The sequence below is a fragment of the Acanthopagrus latus genome, chromosome 7, assembly GCF_904848185.1.
Source record: "Acanthopagrus latus isolate v.2019 chromosome 7, fAcaLat1.1, whole genome shotgun sequence".
NCBI lineage: Eukaryota > Metazoa > Chordata > Actinopteri > Spariformes > Sparidae > Acanthopagrus > Acanthopagrus latus.
Window position 1 is genome coordinate 30,312,213 of NC_051045.1, and position 18,158 is coordinate 30,330,370.

At 42.0% G+C, this 18,158-nt stretch overlaps 2 protein-coding genes across 3 annotated transcripts in view; both read left to right on the forward strand.

The window, feature by feature from the left end:
• myt1b (myelin transcription factor 1b) overlaps positions 1 to 5,594 on the forward strand; it is a 115,974-nt gene extending 110,380 nt beyond the window's left edge. For both annotated transcript variants that reach the window (XM_037103758.1, XM_037103759.1), the window contains 2 exons: positions 56 to 199; positions 326 to 5,594. In XM_037103758.1, coding sequence (XP_036959653.1) covers positions 56 to 199; positions 326 to 469 — 288 coding nt within the window. In that variant the 3' untranslated portion in view covers positions 470 to 5,594. The remainder of the gene's footprint in view (positions 1 to 55; positions 200 to 325) is intronic.
• A 2,196-nt stretch (positions 5,595 to 7,790) lies between these two features.
• Positions 7,791 to 15,461, forward strand: LOC119023355 (protein-L-isoaspartate O-methyltransferase domain-containing protein 2). The gene is made up of 7 exons (XM_037105204.1): positions 7,791 to 7,944; positions 9,532 to 9,692; positions 9,842 to 9,992; positions 11,482 to 11,584; positions 11,667 to 11,838; positions 12,954 to 13,077; positions 13,482 to 15,461. The coding sequence occupies exons 2-7, from the start codon at positions 9,537 to 9,539 to the stop codon at positions 14,030 to 14,032; spliced, it is 1,257 nt and encodes a 418-aa protein (XP_036961099.1). The 5' UTR covers positions 7,791 to 7,944; positions 9,532 to 9,536; the 3' UTR covers positions 14,033 to 15,461.
• The last annotated feature ends 2,697 nt before the right edge of the window (positions 15,462 to 18,158 follow it).

Genomic DNA, 18,158 nt, shown 5'->3' on the forward strand with positions numbered 1-18,158 from the left:
CGACATCCAGCCTACAGTGGTACCATTGTATAGACGCTGTTGCTATGTATTGCAGATCTCATCCATGGAAAAGAACCTGAAGAGCATTGAGCATGAGAACAAGATGATCGAGGAACAAAACGAGGCTCTGTTCATGGAGCTGTCGGGTCTGAGCCGTGCTCTGATCCGCAGCCTGGCTAATATTCGCCTGCCACACATGGTGAGTTGTTGTCTACATACACACACCTGCTCACACACGCCTTTCTGATTGCTTTCATGCATTTGCTCTGAGGTGAATCTTTTCTTGCTCTTCCCAGCTGAAATTTGGTTGTTGTTTGTACCACAGCAGGAGCCTATCACAGAGCAGAACTTCGACAGCTACGTAAGCACCCTGACTGACATGTACACCAACAAGGACTGCTTCCAAACCCCTGAGAACAAGGCTCTGTTGGAGAGCATCAACAAAGCTGTGAAGGGCATCAAAGTCTGAGGCTCCACACACATGCACGCACACACATATACGCACGCACGCACGCACGCACGCACACACACACACACACACGCACGCACGCACGCACGCACACACGGAATGCACGCAAACTGTCCTGAAGCACAGGAGCGTGAAGGAGGTGGAGATGAAGGAGAGATGTTGAAATACTTCACAATATATTGAAATATGATTCAAAAACAAAAAGGGAATTCAGGTTATTTAAATAAATGGCAACTTAAAAAAAATCAACCCAGGGAGCACTCTGTTAGAAGAAAAGTGATGTGGACCAAATCCTTCCCATGCTGGGATTAGGAGGAGCGAGAGATCCTTCAGCCTGGATGGATGGAAAAGAGACTGATGTTGGAAGAAACTGCATCTGGGGGTTTAATATGCTGTATGTTTACCTGTTGTCTCTTTGTGTCCTGCGCTGAGGAGGGGTTCACTGTTGCACGGATGATCAGATCGTTGCACTCCACATAGACTGAAATGTGGAGCGACGCGAACACGACTGCTTACAGGGTGTAGGCGACGTGAAGAGGACGCAGAGGAGCTGGACGTGAGGACTCTGAGACTCTGCCGTCCTGTAGCATGCACTGTGGCCAACGTGTGCGCTCACCGGCTCCAGAAGCTTTCTGATTAATGACAACACACACCGGCAATATGAAGCATGCACTAAACTGAATTTGTGTTTGCTTTACTACTGCAGCAGAGATGTCAACAGTGCAATGTTGACTCAGTTCAGTGAGAGGAAAAAAAAAACTTCAAGCAAGGTCATGAGACAGATCCAGGAACAGTGTAGGGTTTTATTTTTTTGGGACGGCTGATATCATGATTTGACAGCAGCAGATAAATCCCTTTGTTCCTTTTTTAAAAACTGAATTGATAATAGTAATAGTGTGCACACATTTCAGATTCAGTTGGTCATATCAATAGTATTTATCAGCATAGGAACTGCACTTCATTTCCATGAATAGTTTTGTGGTACAATAATTATTGTTATATATGAATTATTTAAACCTGTGAACTTTTAAATTGTAACTTATTGCCATTTATGTTATTGAGGTTTATTTATTTGGAGCAATCTATTTATTAATTTTGTTTTTGTAACACAAAAAATGCGTCTTTACTGATTTTCATGGTCAAAGCGATGTCTTGTGTCAATATTTTAAGAATTTAAGAGATAACTTACAAGGCATATTTTGTTTTGAGGACTTTTAAAAAATCTTTTTTAAGTGCAGATGTTTTATAACTGACAAAAACATTTGATAATTTTGCAAAAAAAGTTATTTTTTGGGTTCTTTCTTCTCCTTCTTTTGTTGATGTTCTTTCTGTTGCCGCTACATTCAGAAACTGCTGAGAAAAAAGAAAGTATGTATTTATTATTTATTTAATATGAAAGAAATTGACTGATATGGCTGTATATTTATTTTGTTATTTATGTGCTTGATGTGACAGTTGAGTCTGAGTAGTCTTAAAGCTAATATTTAAATAAAGAAACAAAATCAATACAAATACTGTTTGATTACTTAGGCTCATAAATAGACATACCAGCAGCTGATTGTAATGACAAAAAAAAAAAAGAAACCCAACAAAAGCAATCACTGTTCTGTTGCTATCTGGTCTGGTGTGTGTTTGCTTTTGTCAGGTAAAAGAAAACCGAGAAAAGTAAAAAAAAAAAAAAAAAAAAAAAAAAAAAAAATGAAAGAAAGAAAGAAAGAAAGAAAGAAAGAAAATAACATAGAGTTAAAAAATGTTACCTCTCCCAAGCGCTTTGTAGCGGCCAGCACTGGCTCATCCAAAACCTCTGTAATGTACCATAGATGATTAAGTAATGCTTTGACCTTTTTTCTTATTTATTATTTTCATCAGTACAATGGTACATACACAGTACAGAGCTCTGTTCCAGCTGTGGGTTTAGGCTGGATGTATAGCTCTAAAACACACACACACACACACACACACACACACACACACACACACACACACACACACACACACACACAGTGACATATCCAAACCTTGAGGATACTGTAGGATGGCTTCCTTTGACAAACTTTTATCAGATAAACATACACACCCTTGTAGCCTTATTCTAGATTAAAAATTTTTGATGCACAAAGTGCCACTGAAAAAAAAATGAACTCACTTTCTTTCCTGATTCTTCGCATTTCTGCAATGTAACAGTGTCTGGTCCTGGGAAGACCAAGGCATCAAGAGAGTGGTGATTGTTTCAGATGCCTTTATTTCTCTGCCAAGATGGCCATTAGTACGCTATATATACATTCTGTATAAATAGATTTTAAAGATGCTATATATATGAATATAAACATACATATATTTTTCCAGTGTAATTGTTGACTTGCTCTTCATCTCTTGTATTACCTTATCAAAGGATGACTAGTTGTCTAGAAGAGATGTGAAGGGCGTTATCAATAGAAGGCAGTTACACCTTATTTAATACCACTAAGACCTGTTGAACTGTGGCTTTAAACATACAATTCAGTCAAGCTGAAGGCAAAGTAGGCATTGATGATACAGGACAATATTTTGGAAGAGTTTTCATGGGTTTCCTTTTTTTTCCTTTCCTTTATTTGTCTGTCCTTGATCCAGAAATGTCAAAAACATCTACTGTGTGTTGTAATACTGAACCTGAGAAATGACTGTCAATTTGAAACTAGATTGTTGGCTCTTTGTTCCTAAGTGTCATGTGAGTTCATGTATAGAAAAAAAAAAGATGATGCCTCTGAATAATGTTCTGCACATAGTGTTTGGCAACATTGTGCAGTTACTTTATTGTTATTGGTAAGGCCTGCTCGCTGTGGGCCCATTCTCTCTAATGTTGAAGCAAGCAAGTAGGAGACGTTAGAGTAACCTGCCTCTGAGTGATCTGTTTCAGCTACTGTGGTGTACAGTATTATACCCTTGTGTAACTCTGATGTCAAAGGCATGTTGTAAATGTGCTTTTAGCCAATGTAGAATGAAACTCCTTTGTGCACTTTCTGAATAATCGTTGAAAATGCCAGCATTGAGTATCGACTTGTAAGAACCCTAATAGATCACAAGCAATAGACAGAATACACCGCCAGTGGAGGGTGCATTACAGTACAAAGCATTGTCACACCTGTTTGTTGCTGTTCACATGGAAAACATGCTGCATGGTTAGGTCAGACATCTCTTTGATTCAGGGGGTTCAGCCCGTGCTGTTCAAAATGTATAAAAAGGCAGTAGTACTTTCTATTCCAAACAAAAACCAAAAGAGATTGACAGGAAGCAGAGTTTGGTTCTCAGGTGACCGAGGAGAGCTGCTAAAGCAGAACAGAGCAATGCCATAGGTCAGCCAGTCAGCTGAGGCTAGAGGCGATAGCAGCGGCTGGATCAAGGCCTCGTGTGAAATGAGATGAGTGTGTGGGAGTGGGAAATTGATTTGCCAGGCTACACAATCTCCCCCTTGTTTTAGGAGGAGGCGTTTGTTGCATAAATATGTGTCCATCACTCAAAAGAATGTCAAAGCTTTTTATGACTTTTAAACCCCCCCTCGCCCCTCTTCTTCATGTCTTGTGTAACCTTTCCTCAGGAAAGACAGTTCTGATGCATTTGGTTAACAAAGTAGCATACTCTTCCTCTCTTGAAATGCACGAGAATACTACCCAAGAGTGTTAAGACTGTGAATATTCTCCCAACTTATTTGATATGGCATGACCCCTTTTAAACTGCTTGATGAAACTGTCTACTGAAGTATGTAAATGAATAACACTGAGGCCATGAAAGCATAGCATTTTCAAAAAATGTCAGCTGAGAAAGAAAATACAGCCTACGGTTGGTACTGTGCCCACGCACTGTATGTTTTCTAATTTACATGAAAGTACTGAGTGATGGAGTTTTATTATTCTAAATAGCGAAGGAAATTAAAAACTACTGGTCAGGGTCCAGTTTCCAAGGCACCTGGAATGAAAATGAATTTAACAGGATAATACTTTCAGGGAAACCAGCCCAGACCAAAATCCAGCTGTGTGTTTCAGAGGGGGGAGGCACACCTTTGCATTCTGACTTCATTTTAGCTGCAAACGTATGTTTGTCAAGAGCAGAATGGTCACACTTGAATGCACACATAGACTAATGAGAAAGAAGTGTCTACTTAAGTGGAACTTTTCATCAAGCTGAGCAGAACCAAAAGCCTCCCCTTCTCCCCCTCCTCCCGACTGTAGTTACAAGCTGTGTGGTCTTATCATGTGTGCCTTTCTCACTCCACTCATTTCAATATATAGTATGTTTACACTTGGCAAACCTGGTTCAAATACTGTTGAAAACATTAGGTCTGGATCTCTTAACCAATACTTTTGGAGATTACTATGTGTAAGAAATAAAAATCGATAAATGTGTCTTTTACACGCAGGTAGAGGCCATTTTGTGAGAGAGAGATACAAAACATGAAGCTTTTGTTAGGCGATAGAAACTGTGATCTCATTCTGTCAATTCAGGTACCAAACTGCATGGTCAGTTTCTGTGAAGGAATCTGAAGAACAACATCATTCACATCATCTCTAGATAATGCGTCAGTGTGCAGGGCATTATTTTGAAACACGTGGAAGTCTCTGTACATATTTGTATTAAGAAGAAACAGTGTTATTGTTGTTGTATTGAAACAAGTTGAAAATGGTTTTAAAAAAAAAGTTTGTGACAAAGAAAAAAAAATCCACAGCCAAGGGTTGTCCTGCTAGCACATTTTTACAGAGATAAGCTATTTTTACTGGTGATTTTCTAGGCATTGATATTGATATCCTTTTAAAAAAGTACAAAACTTCCAAAATTACAAGCACTTCCACAAAGATAGATTGTAATGGTCATTTTTGTTACTTTTGTAGATGTGGTCATTCCTTTGCTACCGCACCATTTTGTAAAGTGGGACAGGCCTTGGCTGTGTGTCCTCGGGGTCTCATGTTTGTTTTTGTTTTTTGTTCGGGAAGTAAAACACTGTAGATGGACCCCATTTGTGACTGTGTGTTTGTGTACTTGTGTACATGTTCCCCTGTTCCTGTGTCAGTGTTATAAACCAGAGAAGTGATGTCAGTTATTGTGGGGGTATGAACCATTTTAAATGTTCTCTATGAAAAACACAAATAAAGAATTGTAGACAAGTTTGACTATGAGTCTGCTCTCTCTCTCTTTCTGTGTGTGTGTGTGTGTGTGTGTGAGTGCAAGTGCACACATGCCTGAGGACCAAATTGAGTTTTCTCCCTCTGGAGTGAGGACACTTTTGCAAATTGTGGACATGGGCCCTGTGCACACTTTGGGAGTGGTCTGAGGTGTAAAACTTGGTTAAGATTATAATTGGGTTCAGGCAGTGATGAAATTAACTGTAAGTACAATTACCTTACTTAACATTGTAACTTTAAGTTCTACTGTATCATTACTTTAGATATAAGTTACTTTGCAGATCACATACTGCATCAGAGCCAAAGTAACACTTTTTAGTAACTCATGTATTTGATCAACAATCAGAAAAATGCTGAACGTAGATCTGATACTTGGTCAACCCACAGTATGTAATGTATACATGTGTAATTTTCATTCCCACCTCCCCCTCATGTTGTTTAGAAAGTCAGATGAAGGTTCCTCGTCTAATATCTGGAGCTTCACAGCAAAAGGTGCAGCATTCTCCTTCCAGATGAATTACTAAGGAACCATTTGTACGGGAGACTTTCACTTTTACCAGAGTAGTATTTTAACACCATACCTTTACTTTTACGAAAGCATGGTTTTAGGGTACTTTTTAAATCGTTGGTTTAAAGATGGATTAAGGAGCTAGGGAGTACATCATGTCATGAAGGTCTTCACAAATGTAGAAAGACAAATGTGGGTGAGACAGAATGTTTCATTGCAGCAACACCAGGGCTTGTCTATACGTAAAGGTTATGTATAATATATACACTGACACAGAATGTGCACATAACACATGCCCCCTCACTTACTGGTGAACAAAATGGGGGACTTAAATATAGTTTTTATGCTGAACACCACTGACATCTGGTGGCCTGTGTAGTGAACCAACATGTTGTGAGGACACACATAGTGATTTTTATCTTTATGTTTTTCTCAGTTGCTTTGGGACAATCCTCAAATGCTAATCTTTATTCTCAGAACATTGTGTGAAATGCTTAAAACAACGCAGTTCATTTTCTCACAAAACTATGTGCATGTCCTGTTATGTACATATATCTGCCACTGACCCTGTGATGCATTTGTGTATTCTCATTTCATCAAAATAACTTAAATGGATTTTCATTTTGTAATGAAAATATTAAAGCCAACGTGCTTGTTGTTTGATTAGTAACATGATAATCTTAAAATGCTTGTGCAACTTGATTGCATGTTGTCTAATTTAGTTCACAGGTGCAACTCCTCTGCTGCTGTGACTGAAACACACAGTGTGTCTAGTTTTAAGTAACTCTCACTATCAAAGAAAATAACCAACTAACATCAACAGAGTGCGAAGAAACAACAGTATTGATGTTCTGTCTGTCAAAGATGTCTCCTGATATTAACACGCTAACCAGCTCTCCCCGACCCGTTCTGTCTCCTAACACCACTCTGCAGCTCAACAGGTGATAGTCTGATAGCCCTGTAGATTCAGCCGGGGGAGATGTATGCAAGCAGCATGTTTTCTACCTAATAACTAAACAAAATAATCTTACAGTAACCAGAACAGTGTTGGTTTGTCTTACAACAATCACCTCTGATTTGGACAAAATAAATCATCAGTTCACAGAGTAAGATGTGACAATAATCCGGCTTTATGTGCCATTTTCACCTGCTGCTGATGCCTGACTCTCTCTCTCTGGTGTCCAGCCAGGTGTCACTGGGAGGTTTCCATTCTTTTTCAATGGATCTAAGACAGCTGTGTGTTCCTAAACACTGTTCTGTATGAATTGGTGTTGGTGCTAAGCATCCTCAGAAATTATACACTTTATCATGATATATTTTTAAATAGGGCTCACACTGAATGAACTGCTGACTTGTGTTTGCTCTGTAATGTCATGTTTTTGTATTCTAGTTGTGTCTGTGTGCTACGTTTTCAGCAGGAGGGCTTTGAGGGGAAACACTATAATAATTGGCACAAGTTGTGTATAGGTGCTGCTACACCTCCTGTAGCCTGCACACGTGCGACATGTCCGTTGATGGGCTGTCTACATTCGACTGTGATCCAAATGTTACTCAGTCTGGTGTCAGATGAACCTGTTAACCAGGGGCAATGATCCGGCGCCCTGCTGAGGGCCTAATTCCGGTCTCGCGCCTCTGAGTGGAGCACGTACGTTCTCTGCCACTTGTTTTGCGTACCTTACGTGTGACGTCAGAGCGTCAGCTGGCCGAATGTTTACATCCAGCAGTGGTGTGTTTCTGAGTGCGTCTCTCAACAACAAAAGGCTGAACAGACGGAAAGCGCCAAGGCAGACAACAGCAGCGGGCATTTGTACAAGGTAGATGCGAGCAGCCGTGCGGCCGGGCTCAGCATGGAGGACGGGGCGCCGCGGCGGGTCCGGACGGCAGCAGCCGTTAGCTGCTGGCAGCCTGCTCTCGATCTTTCTTCTCTCCCAGCGAAGACGAGAATGCGGCTATTTGTGTATTGACCTTGCCACCGCATGACAGCGTGTTACATGTAATATCTACTTAAGTTGTGTGCGCTGGGTTGTTGGTCGACCCACAGAGGGCGAATTGTAGTTTTATCCGAAACTAGACAAGCTAAGTGGCGCAAATAGCATCGCAACAACGTGCAGGCTGTGTGCGCTGGAATGAACGCTACTGCGTGACTTCTCGCGCTCCCTAAAAACACACTGAAATGAATGGACGGGCTGGCAACACGGCTGAATCGGAGAATGAATTACGGGGAACCAAACGGCAGCTAAGCGTGTTCTGTGGGCTACTGAAGCACTTAGTGTGTCAGACAGCGGCAGAGTGCCCCCTCGTGGTCACCCGCTGGCGCCCCGTCTGAGGCACAGGGCAACATCTCAGCCTGGAGGCTCTCTACACATCTACATGTCGAGGCAACAGCTGCTGTTTGCCCTGCGACTTCGCTCCAGCCTCCTCCTGAGCTCAGCTCAGTGGCAGCAGGAGCAGGAGGTGCAGTCTCATTCAGTCCCTCCTGCTCCTTTGTTATTTCACAGCCTCAGGACTGGAACCAGCATTTGGCAGCTGGTCGTCCTGTGAGCTCTTGTCCTCACACAGTGTCCTCTGGTGTTGTTTCTAACACAACCCTGAACCAGCGCAGCAGCAGCAGCAGCAGCAGCAGCAGCATTCACACCTGCAGCTGGATTCTGCTGCCCAGAGCTTCAACTAGGCCTCTACAGCTGGCTGGGTTAGATTATGTTATCAAAGAGATAAGTGTCAGAACTGTTTTTCAAGTTAAGTAAACTTTTTAGTGCCAAATCGATGAGTGTTAAACACGTTGTGTGTGAGACTATAGATGTTGATGCAGTATTATGACACAAGTGTGGATTTTCCTGGTTTTCATGTTATGAACTCACTACACTGTTCTACCTCGGATTCAGTCTTCACCCACTCTGTCATTATAGCCACATTACTCATGGTTGTTAACCAAAAAACTCATTGTGTTAACATTTTCAAAGTACAATAATGTTGCAATGTTTAAATATTTTGTCAAAGATACTGTGGTTTTCTCGCCCAGTCCTAGCACTGATTTTGAGGAGATTTCAGAATATCAAGATATATACTGTATATTACAATTTAGCTCAGATATATATATATATATATATATATATATATATATATATATATATATATATATATATATATATATATATATATATATAGCATTATTTAAGTCCACATTGCTCAGCTCCAGTAGGAGTTGATCCAAGTTGTGGTCATTTGAAAATATTACAAAAAGACAGACTTAAAAAAAAAATGCCAATGTAAGTTTCTCAGATGGGTCAGCCTGACGTAAACTACTGCATTCATGAGAATGGGTCTGTGCCACTGATGGTGGATGAGTTTAGCGTACAGCAGTGCTTCCTATAGAATTAACTACCTGTCCATTTGTCCTTCAGTCAGGATGGGTGGAGCTGTCAGTGCCGGTGAGGACAATGATGACTTGATTGACAACCTGAAGGAGGCTTACTACATCCGCTCAGATCTGGTGGAGCGCGCTTTTCGAGCTATAGACCGGGCTGACTATTACCTGGATGAATACCGGGACAATGCTTATAAGGTAAAACGGACTCCAAAGAAGTTTACAGTTGTCTTGGAGTAAAATACTGATGGATGAAAAAGTTATTTTTTATTGATAATCATGTTCTACAGGCTGAAGGATTTTTAGGTCGAAGCATAGCTGGTTAACAATACTCTTGTTGTTTTTAGGACTTGGCATGGCGGCATGGAAACATCCACCTGTCTGCTCCGTGTATTTACTCGGAGGTGATGGAGGCTTTGGATCTCCACCCCAGCCTCTCCTTCCTAAACCTTGGCAGTGGCACTGGCTACCTCAGCACCATGGTTGGCCTCATATTGGGTACATGGCTCACTTCATCTGTGTTGTATCTCAGAGTAAATATATGGCAGCATGGAGGCCCTCAGCAGGCCAGTGTAGTCCTCACAACTACTCAACTAGAACTTAACTTTACTGTGAAAAACACTGACAGCATATTCTGACAATAATCCAGCACAGGTGTCAAGACCTTTTTGGGTTTTTTCTGTTCATCTGGGTGCTTTTTCCTGATTCATCAAGTGCAACTCTTCTTTTAGTGTGTATTTATACAGTTATGGTCACAGAACCTCTCTCCACCTCCCTGCACCAGTATTTGAAGTGTAATTTTCTTGCACAAATGACAAAAAACACACAGTGATCTAAGTTAAAGATGAATTTGACTGAATGATGAAATGTTCTATAGATATCAGGATAAATGGGTTAATGAATTCACTGTAGTAATCGTCGAGGAAAATTTCATACCTTGACATCCCGAGATGCTTTATGTTATTATTTTACTCATTTTTCAAAGATATGATTAAGTGTTCCACTGTTTGTCACAGCTTCCATAGACAGAGCAGCAGTCAGTTAAGGCCACTTGATTGGCCAGTAGTAACATACTGTCTACTGGCTTGCAAGCTAGTTCAAGCTGTCAGCTTCAAGTTCGCCACCCATGCTGCTGTTCACATAGCACATGCCCCACCTCAACCCTGGCACCCACCCTGCTATCAACATCTGTCCTGACTGATCTGATTATAAGTGGACGGCCTAATCAAGACACCAAATATCGATGCTGCACATAGTCTACATTCACATCAACTGTTGTACTGTACTATGACATTTCAAGTAATTGTGCCTGCGATTAATTTTTTGTATAGAAATATGAGAGGCAGAGAAAATAGCCATGAAACGAGAGCAAATTAGGAGCCTGCTCAGACCTGGTACATCCATCCATCCTAAGTCAGTGGAGAGCTCTCAGCCCTCAGCTCACACCTGACATCAACACATCTCAAAATCTGATCATCAGCATCATCTCCAGTGACCACTTGTGGTCTGACTTCTCTACTCTATATGCAAGTAATCACGGACACAAAGTTTTTTTACACAAAGGATAATAGAACTTGAAAGAATGTGCAACATTTGTTGAATTTACAAGAAGGCTCAAATAAGAATTTGTCAGAGACAGCATTTCACAATTTTTAAATGAAGTCTGTGGACTTTCTCCATGTTCCAAAGATAAACTATGTCTGAAATATCAAAATATTTCTTCATTGCAAAAACCTTGGATGCACAGACTTCTTAGTCAAAAAGGTGTGCAACTACACAGGTCTCATTAAAAGAAAGGTTATTAAGGTCTTTTACTGAGTTTCTGACTGGTCTTCATGAATGCAGAGTAAGTCTGCTACTCTGAGGCAGATCATGATAACACACAGCACTGTCTGAGTTTGTTGTTGAGCCGAACATCCACGTGACACTCTGTGATTGAAACCTGGCTCATTTAAACATATGGTCTGTGGTGTGTGTACCATTCCAGGACCATTTGGAGTGAATCATGGAATTGAGTTACATGCCGATGTGATTGAATATGCCTACCAGAAGCTCGACTCCTTCATCAAAACCAGTGACAGCTTTGACAAGTAGGTGTACAAATGTGTCAGTAACTGTTGTTCTGTTTCACTCTTCTGTACATTGTTCTCCTTTGCTCCTGTCTCTCTTCAGATTTGAGTTCTGTGAGCCGTCCTTTGTTGTGGGTAACTGTCTAGAGATTCCCCCAGAGAGCCGTCAGTATGACAGGGTGTACTGTGGGGCCGGGGTGCAGAAGGACCACGAGGATTACATGAAGAACCTGCTTAAGGTGGGGGGCATCCTTGTGATGCCTCTGGAGGAAAAGGTTGGTGTTTTCCCACAAAACTCAGGATAGTTCAAATCTGCGTATTACTTTCAATACCGCTTTCTTTTCTTCATTTGTTTTTCATATCTTTGCCTATTGGGTAGTAGGAGCGTCAATGGGGTGGGGGGGTCTTGGTGCATCCTCCGAAAAGAGGGAAAAGAAAGAGCTTTTGTGTGCTGCATTTAGAGGAGCCTCCTTCGGATTGAGACAGGCTTTATAATCAAAAATATAATCCCAGAACTTTTGTTCTTGCTCACAGGTAAATGACCTGAAACACACAGATGAATTATTCCTCTCAAATTTTGAACACAAGTGATTTCAAATCTACTACAGTTGGTTTGCAAAACCAAAATATTTCCACACTAACTGTCAAGAAGTGTCCTGGGGAGGTTTGTCGTTTTCGCCAGGCTAGTGTCGTGGGTGAGTGGTTTGTTAATGTCAGTATTATGAACAGGGTGCCCCATCATGGCAGTGTGCATTTTATGGATGGCAGTTTAAATGAGAGCCCATGACAAGATCCTAAGGCCCATTGTTGTGCACTTCATCCACCACCATGCTTTCCATTCCACCTCTGGAAAGTGAAAACATGGCAGTTGGCCTGCATACTCACCAGACATGTCAGCAGTTCAGCATGTTTGGGATGCTCTGGATCAATGTGTACATCATGGTGAGAAAACGTCATGTTTCAGGCCTAGTCCACATGTTCACACGAATTTTAAAGCAGAGTTTAAAAACAAAAACAGAAATGAACAGGAAGCAGATCGTATACTGTGGTTGTTGGGTGGGTTACAGAAAATACTACAACAATTATTACTTATCTGCATACAACTAAATGTGACTGCACATTCTTTTTTATACTCTCATCTTATTGTGTATATTTATTCATGTGAGTGTCTGAAAATGTTAATATTTTAAGTTGCAGTCATGATATTCTTGTGTGTGCTTAGTTCGGTGTATTACAACCCATCAACACACATTGCACCTACTTGCTGGACATTTTGGACAATAGCTTGTTGAAGTAACTGAAATAAAAACAGCTAGGAAAAAAATACCACACACACAAAAAGTATAAGGAAAAAATGACTTGTAATTTCATCCTGCTGTATTTTCTGCAGTTGACCAAGATCACCCGCACAGGGCTGAACAGCTGGGAGACCAAAAAGATCATCTCTGTGTCCTTTGCACCGCTCATGCTCCCTAAACACAGCACAAATGGCAAACCCAAGACTGTCCCACTACGTGAGTCACACACCTTGCCTTTACCTTTGATTCAATTCTAAAATACAATCACTACCTGTATGAAATGGTGGACAAGGCCACAGTGACGTCAGCCACAGATTTCTGAAGAGCCAGAATGGCCTGACTCCTGACTGAGCTTAGTTAGTTTGCTGAGTTGGCTGAGGTGAAGCTGATCAGACAGCTCATGGCTAGCTGTCACACCAAGCAGCCATGCCCCTAATTATGTATAACTTTAAGCCTTAATATCATTTAAATGTTTGTGTTATATAAACTGGTACTTTGGTGCTGGCTTCATATTTCAGCCCAGAAACTACAACTAAATGAAGTATGTGTCTAAATCTTTACATAGCCTTTGCCCTCTCTGTTCTTTCTATCCTGTTTTTTCATGGTTCTCAATTTTGCAGCAAAGTATGAGGTACGGACGTTACAGGAGCTGGCTCGCATCTGCATCCGCCACACCCTCAGAGTGACCACAGATGGAGCAGACAGCCAGTCACGCGGCCGAGGTTCCTCATTCAGCGTCGGCAGGGGTCTGGCAGTGGCTGGGCTCCATAAGTACGGCCCTCGCTTTAAACGCAGACGCGTCCACCGGCGCCACTGCAATGCCCTGGTCCTGGCCACCCGTCAGGTGGTGGCCAGCAGCGGCATCAGCCCTGCCCCTCTGGACAGCAACAATAACCAGGGAGGAAGAGCAGAGGACGAGGAGGAGGTAGGAGAGAGGGATATGAGGCGGCATATGAGAGGGAGCAGGAGGCCAGGGAGAGGAGCTGGAGGAGTGGTGGAAGAGGAGGAAACGGTGGAGGAGGAGGACGAAGAGGAGGAGCAGGAGGAGGAGAAGGAGACAGGGGAGCTGCTCCGACCACAGCCAGCGGTGAACGTCCTCAGAGAGAGGATACTGGGCCTTCCGCTGCCCGAGCCTCTGAAGATGTACCTGCTGTACTACAGAGAGAAGTGAGCCTGCTGAAGCCACAGCCAGGTCCTGAGTCAGATCCCAGAGCTGACAGCGACGACCCACCCCACCACCAAATGTCCAAGGCGAGTCAACATGCCACCTGCATCCCCCCAGCTCCACCATGGGTCTGTTTCTCTCTCTCATCCTCTCCATCATCCATTCTCTGTCCCAGCCCCTCTTTTTGCCCTGCCTGCCAATGTTCAGTACTTGATTCATTTCCTTACAATGTAAAGAGTCAGTTCAATTTGTCCAGTGAGGTGGGGGGAAGCAAACAATTCATGTCAAAGTTTCAGGCAACCAAACAGTCACTGATGTAAACTCTGTGTCTCCTTTGAGGGGCAAAGCGATGGATATTGGTACTTAATACATACACAGTCTATCAGTTTGCTCTGCAGTTCTGTCAAACTAACATGCTAATCAAGCATTGCCTAACAACAGTCCACCTTTGCCTACGTATCCACTGATTGTTGAGGGCAACTTAGTGGTGCTGAGGAAGGGAAGCATCATCGTTCAGTCTACAGTGGCAACAAAGTTCTGACACTGTAGCAGCGAGCAGGGAGCACGGCTCACCCAGAGACCAGAAGGTGTAAGCTTCCCCAGCTCTTTTCTAGCCACTAATTACAGTTGTGCCCAAAGTTCCAACTTATACATTGATTGTATAAGTCATCTGAAGCTGGCTTGTCCTTGTACAGTAGTGTGCCACTGGGATGGTGTAGCTGTAGACGGAGACATAGTTGGGCTCATCAAAGCTCATCTTTTGTGAGTGAAGAAAATGATGTGAGGGTTAGATTCTCTTTCTCACAATATCATTTAGATAACCTTATCATCCAGTACAGCCAGTGACCAAGATGGATGGCAGTTGTGATTATATCCACTGATTTCCAAATAAAAGAGGAGCTGTGTCTTGAGCCCTTAGTCCGTATGATGATTGGAGTGAATGATCTGCTTTTCCCAGGTCAGCGGTTTACCATCAATTGAAATACTTAAAAAGAATAGTTGATGTAATAGGAGGGTGATGTTTCCCTTGTTTCTATGCATATGTTTCACTGTATGATTAAAAGTCTGTCTTTGTCTCCTGACTTCGTCATGAGGACGTGAAATGGACATGAGTCCTTACATGTGTTTCCAAGGGGCAGTCTTGCTTTTTATTTCTACATACCATAATATTCTCTACACCAAAAGAGAAAGACAATAACAGATCACACACTGACTGATATTCCAATTTGCATAAATAAGCCAGCATGATAAAAACACATAACCAATGTTTTTGATGATTGACAGTGTGCAGGATTTGTCTAACCGTTTTTCTGTTCCTGATTTTTGAATTTGAGGAGACTTGAAGTGGTGTGTACATATGAAAATTGTATGTTTTGTTTTGTGAATCATAAAAAACCATGAAGCTACTTTGATAAGTAGAACAAGAATCTTTGACCACAGGTTTCTGTCTGCAATTTCTTGTTGGATAGGGCATTATTCATTTGTACTTTTTGCTTTTGTACAAATCTCTGCTCCTTTCTGTGCCATACTTACGTTGCACGGACTCAGTTTTCGAGACAAAACAGCAGATCAACAGCAAGTCACTCATCTGAAGAGTAAAGTTCACAATTCCTTGTTTTTAATCAATTCTTTAAACCACTCTGTTACCACTGACATGAAGAGTGTGTTGAAATACATCTGTTTTATCATGTAAAGCTTAAGATTTCTCCCATTTGAAGAAGAATGAAGAATATCTGTGATGGATAGCAGTGTTGACTTGACCAGTAAATAGTTCATTTGATAAATTATGGATGTGATTACAATAATAGCAGACCTTTCAATTTGTGCAGCCATTATTGATAAAATATACAACACTTAATGGGATGACCCTGCCCTGAAGCAGCTGCTCATCTGGCCAGGAGCCTCATTTCCCTTCTGGTTTCTGCTGAGTGTAATGTCATAATTCACTGTTTGCCCATTCTACCATTTCTACTGCTGCTGGATCTGCCTTCAAGTACTGTATGTACACCATTCCTTGATTCAACATGACTATAATTCATGTTTGGTTGTTGTGCAATTGTGATTCTCTGCTGAATGTATATGATGAGGTTTTTTGGTACTTAACTTTACGTTTTGGTGGGAATGACTTGCTTGTTGTTTCTAAGATTGAGCTGTACTATTGACTGCTGTTAATAAAATCCATCAGAAGAAAGAAAATAAGATTACATATGAAATCATTTCACTAGCATCGTGTCGGTGCCTGATGGTGGAAGAAGAGCTCAGATCAGAGTTTGACCTCCCGCAAGGTCTGAGCTCCCATGAAAGCACTAAAATCACACATCTGTGGGGCTGGTTTTCTAAAACACCTTCACTTTGAGGACTTGGCCACAAACTTGGACAGTTCAGATGTGGCAGTTGCTGCCCTTTCCCTCTTACAAAACCCATTAGCCTATTGTGTATTAACTTATGACTACCTCCAACATAAACAGAGACCACCTACAAAGCTCAGAATACAGAAGGAACCCAGTTTAAAGCAAATATGAGGAGGACAGTGGCTTAGATAGCCTTCACAGCCTAAACGATTGTATTTGAGAGAGATATAGTAGAGTCCCAAAGTTTGTGGTCAAGATACTTCTATTTTGCATTGCAAAAAATGTAAGTGGTTAGTTATAGTAGTTTGAGTGAAAAGTTGAATCTCTGAAAACATTTTCATGAATTTCAGAATGTGAACATCTCATCCCCTTTTAGCTTTAAATACAGCATGCACTTGAGCTGGCATGGACTCCACAAGTCAGTGTAAAACCTGCTGACTCACCTTATCCCAGCATGATTTGACAGTTTTCCATAAAGCTGCTTGTGGTGTCACAGAGTACTGCTGCTTGTGATGTCACAGAGTGTTGCTTGTGATGTCACAGAGTGCTGCTTGTGATGTCAGAGTGCTGCTTGTGATGTCACAGTGCTGCTTGTGATGTCACAGAGTGCTGCTTGTGATGTCACAGAGTGCTGCTGCTTGTGATGTCACAGAGTGCTGCTGCTTGTGATGTCAGAGTGCTGCTTGTGATGTCACAGTGTTGCTTGTGATGTCACAGAGTGCTGCTTGTGATGTCAGAGTGCTGCTTGTGATGTCACAGAGTGCTGCTTGTGATGTCAGAGTGCTGCTTGTGATGTCAGAGTGCTGCTTGTGATGTCACAGAGTGCTGCTTGTGATGTCACAGAGTGCTGCTTGTGATGTCACAGAGTGCTGCTTGTGATGTCACAGTGCTGCTTGTGATGTCACAGAGTGCTGCTTGTGATGTCACAGTGCTGCTTGTGATGTCACAGAGTGCTGCTTGTGATGTCACAGAGTGCTGCTTGTGATGTCACAGTGCTGCTTGTGATGTCACAGAGTGCTGCTTGTGATGTCACAGAGTGCTTGGCTTTCTCAGTCTTCAAGTGCCCTTCAAGTAAATGTTGAACAGGGTTGAGGTCAGGAGACTGTGGAGGACAGTCCATGACAGTGAGGACTCCTTGGTCTTCTTTGGTCTACAGTAGTTGTGTTTAGGCTCATTATTCTGCTGCAGTATGAAGCCTTCTCTACAAACACTGTGGCATCGTTCTCTCTCCTGTTCGTCTCCTTACACACACCCTTCTGTTGCTGACACTCATCTATCACTGTGATTCATCAGTAAATTGACTTTTTTCATCATCCACTGGGAAAGTCTGGCATTTCTTGGCCCACCTCACGTGTTTGTCCTTGTTTCCATCCTGAGCAGTGGTTCAGAAACTGCTCCTCGTCCTCTGAGACACTATAAGACAGCCTTCTTCTGATGGGACTGACTGGACTCTTTGTGGTTTATTTAGTGCATTCTGTATCTGTGATGAACGTTGCTTCTACGTCTCTCAGTGAACTAAGCTCCATGTATTGATGCTCTGGTGGTGAGCTCACTGTGGCTCTAAAAGTAACATTCACTGCCCCATCAGAAACCTTTAGCCTAGCCAGGATTTGACAGTGAGGCTTAGTTCTGACGCTATATTTCTGTTAACTGGTAAGTAATGATCTCCTGGAAGCCTGAGGCAGAGCCATGTGTATGACAGGTGAACCCTGGCTGCAAGTGACCAAGCTTCTAAGTGATTCGAATCCACCTGAGGAAGAAAGTTTGACCTTTTGTACAAA

What these genes read in the sequence shown, in the direction of transcription:
- LOC119023355 (XM_037105204.1), top strand. Translation starts at nt 9,537, where the DNA reads ATGGGTGGAGCTGTCAGTGCCGGTGAGGACAATGATGACTTGATTGAC. An exon ending in ACCGGGACAATGCTTATAAG is followed by an intron (nt 9,693 to 9,841) that starts GTAAAACGGACT and finishes TGTTGTTTTTAG; the next exon opens with GACTTGGCATGGCGGCATGG. An exon ending in TGATGCCTCTGGAGGAAAAG is followed by an intron (nt 11,839 to 12,953) that starts GTTGGTGTTTTC and finishes TATTTTCTGCAG; the next exon opens with TTGACCAAGATCACCCGCAC.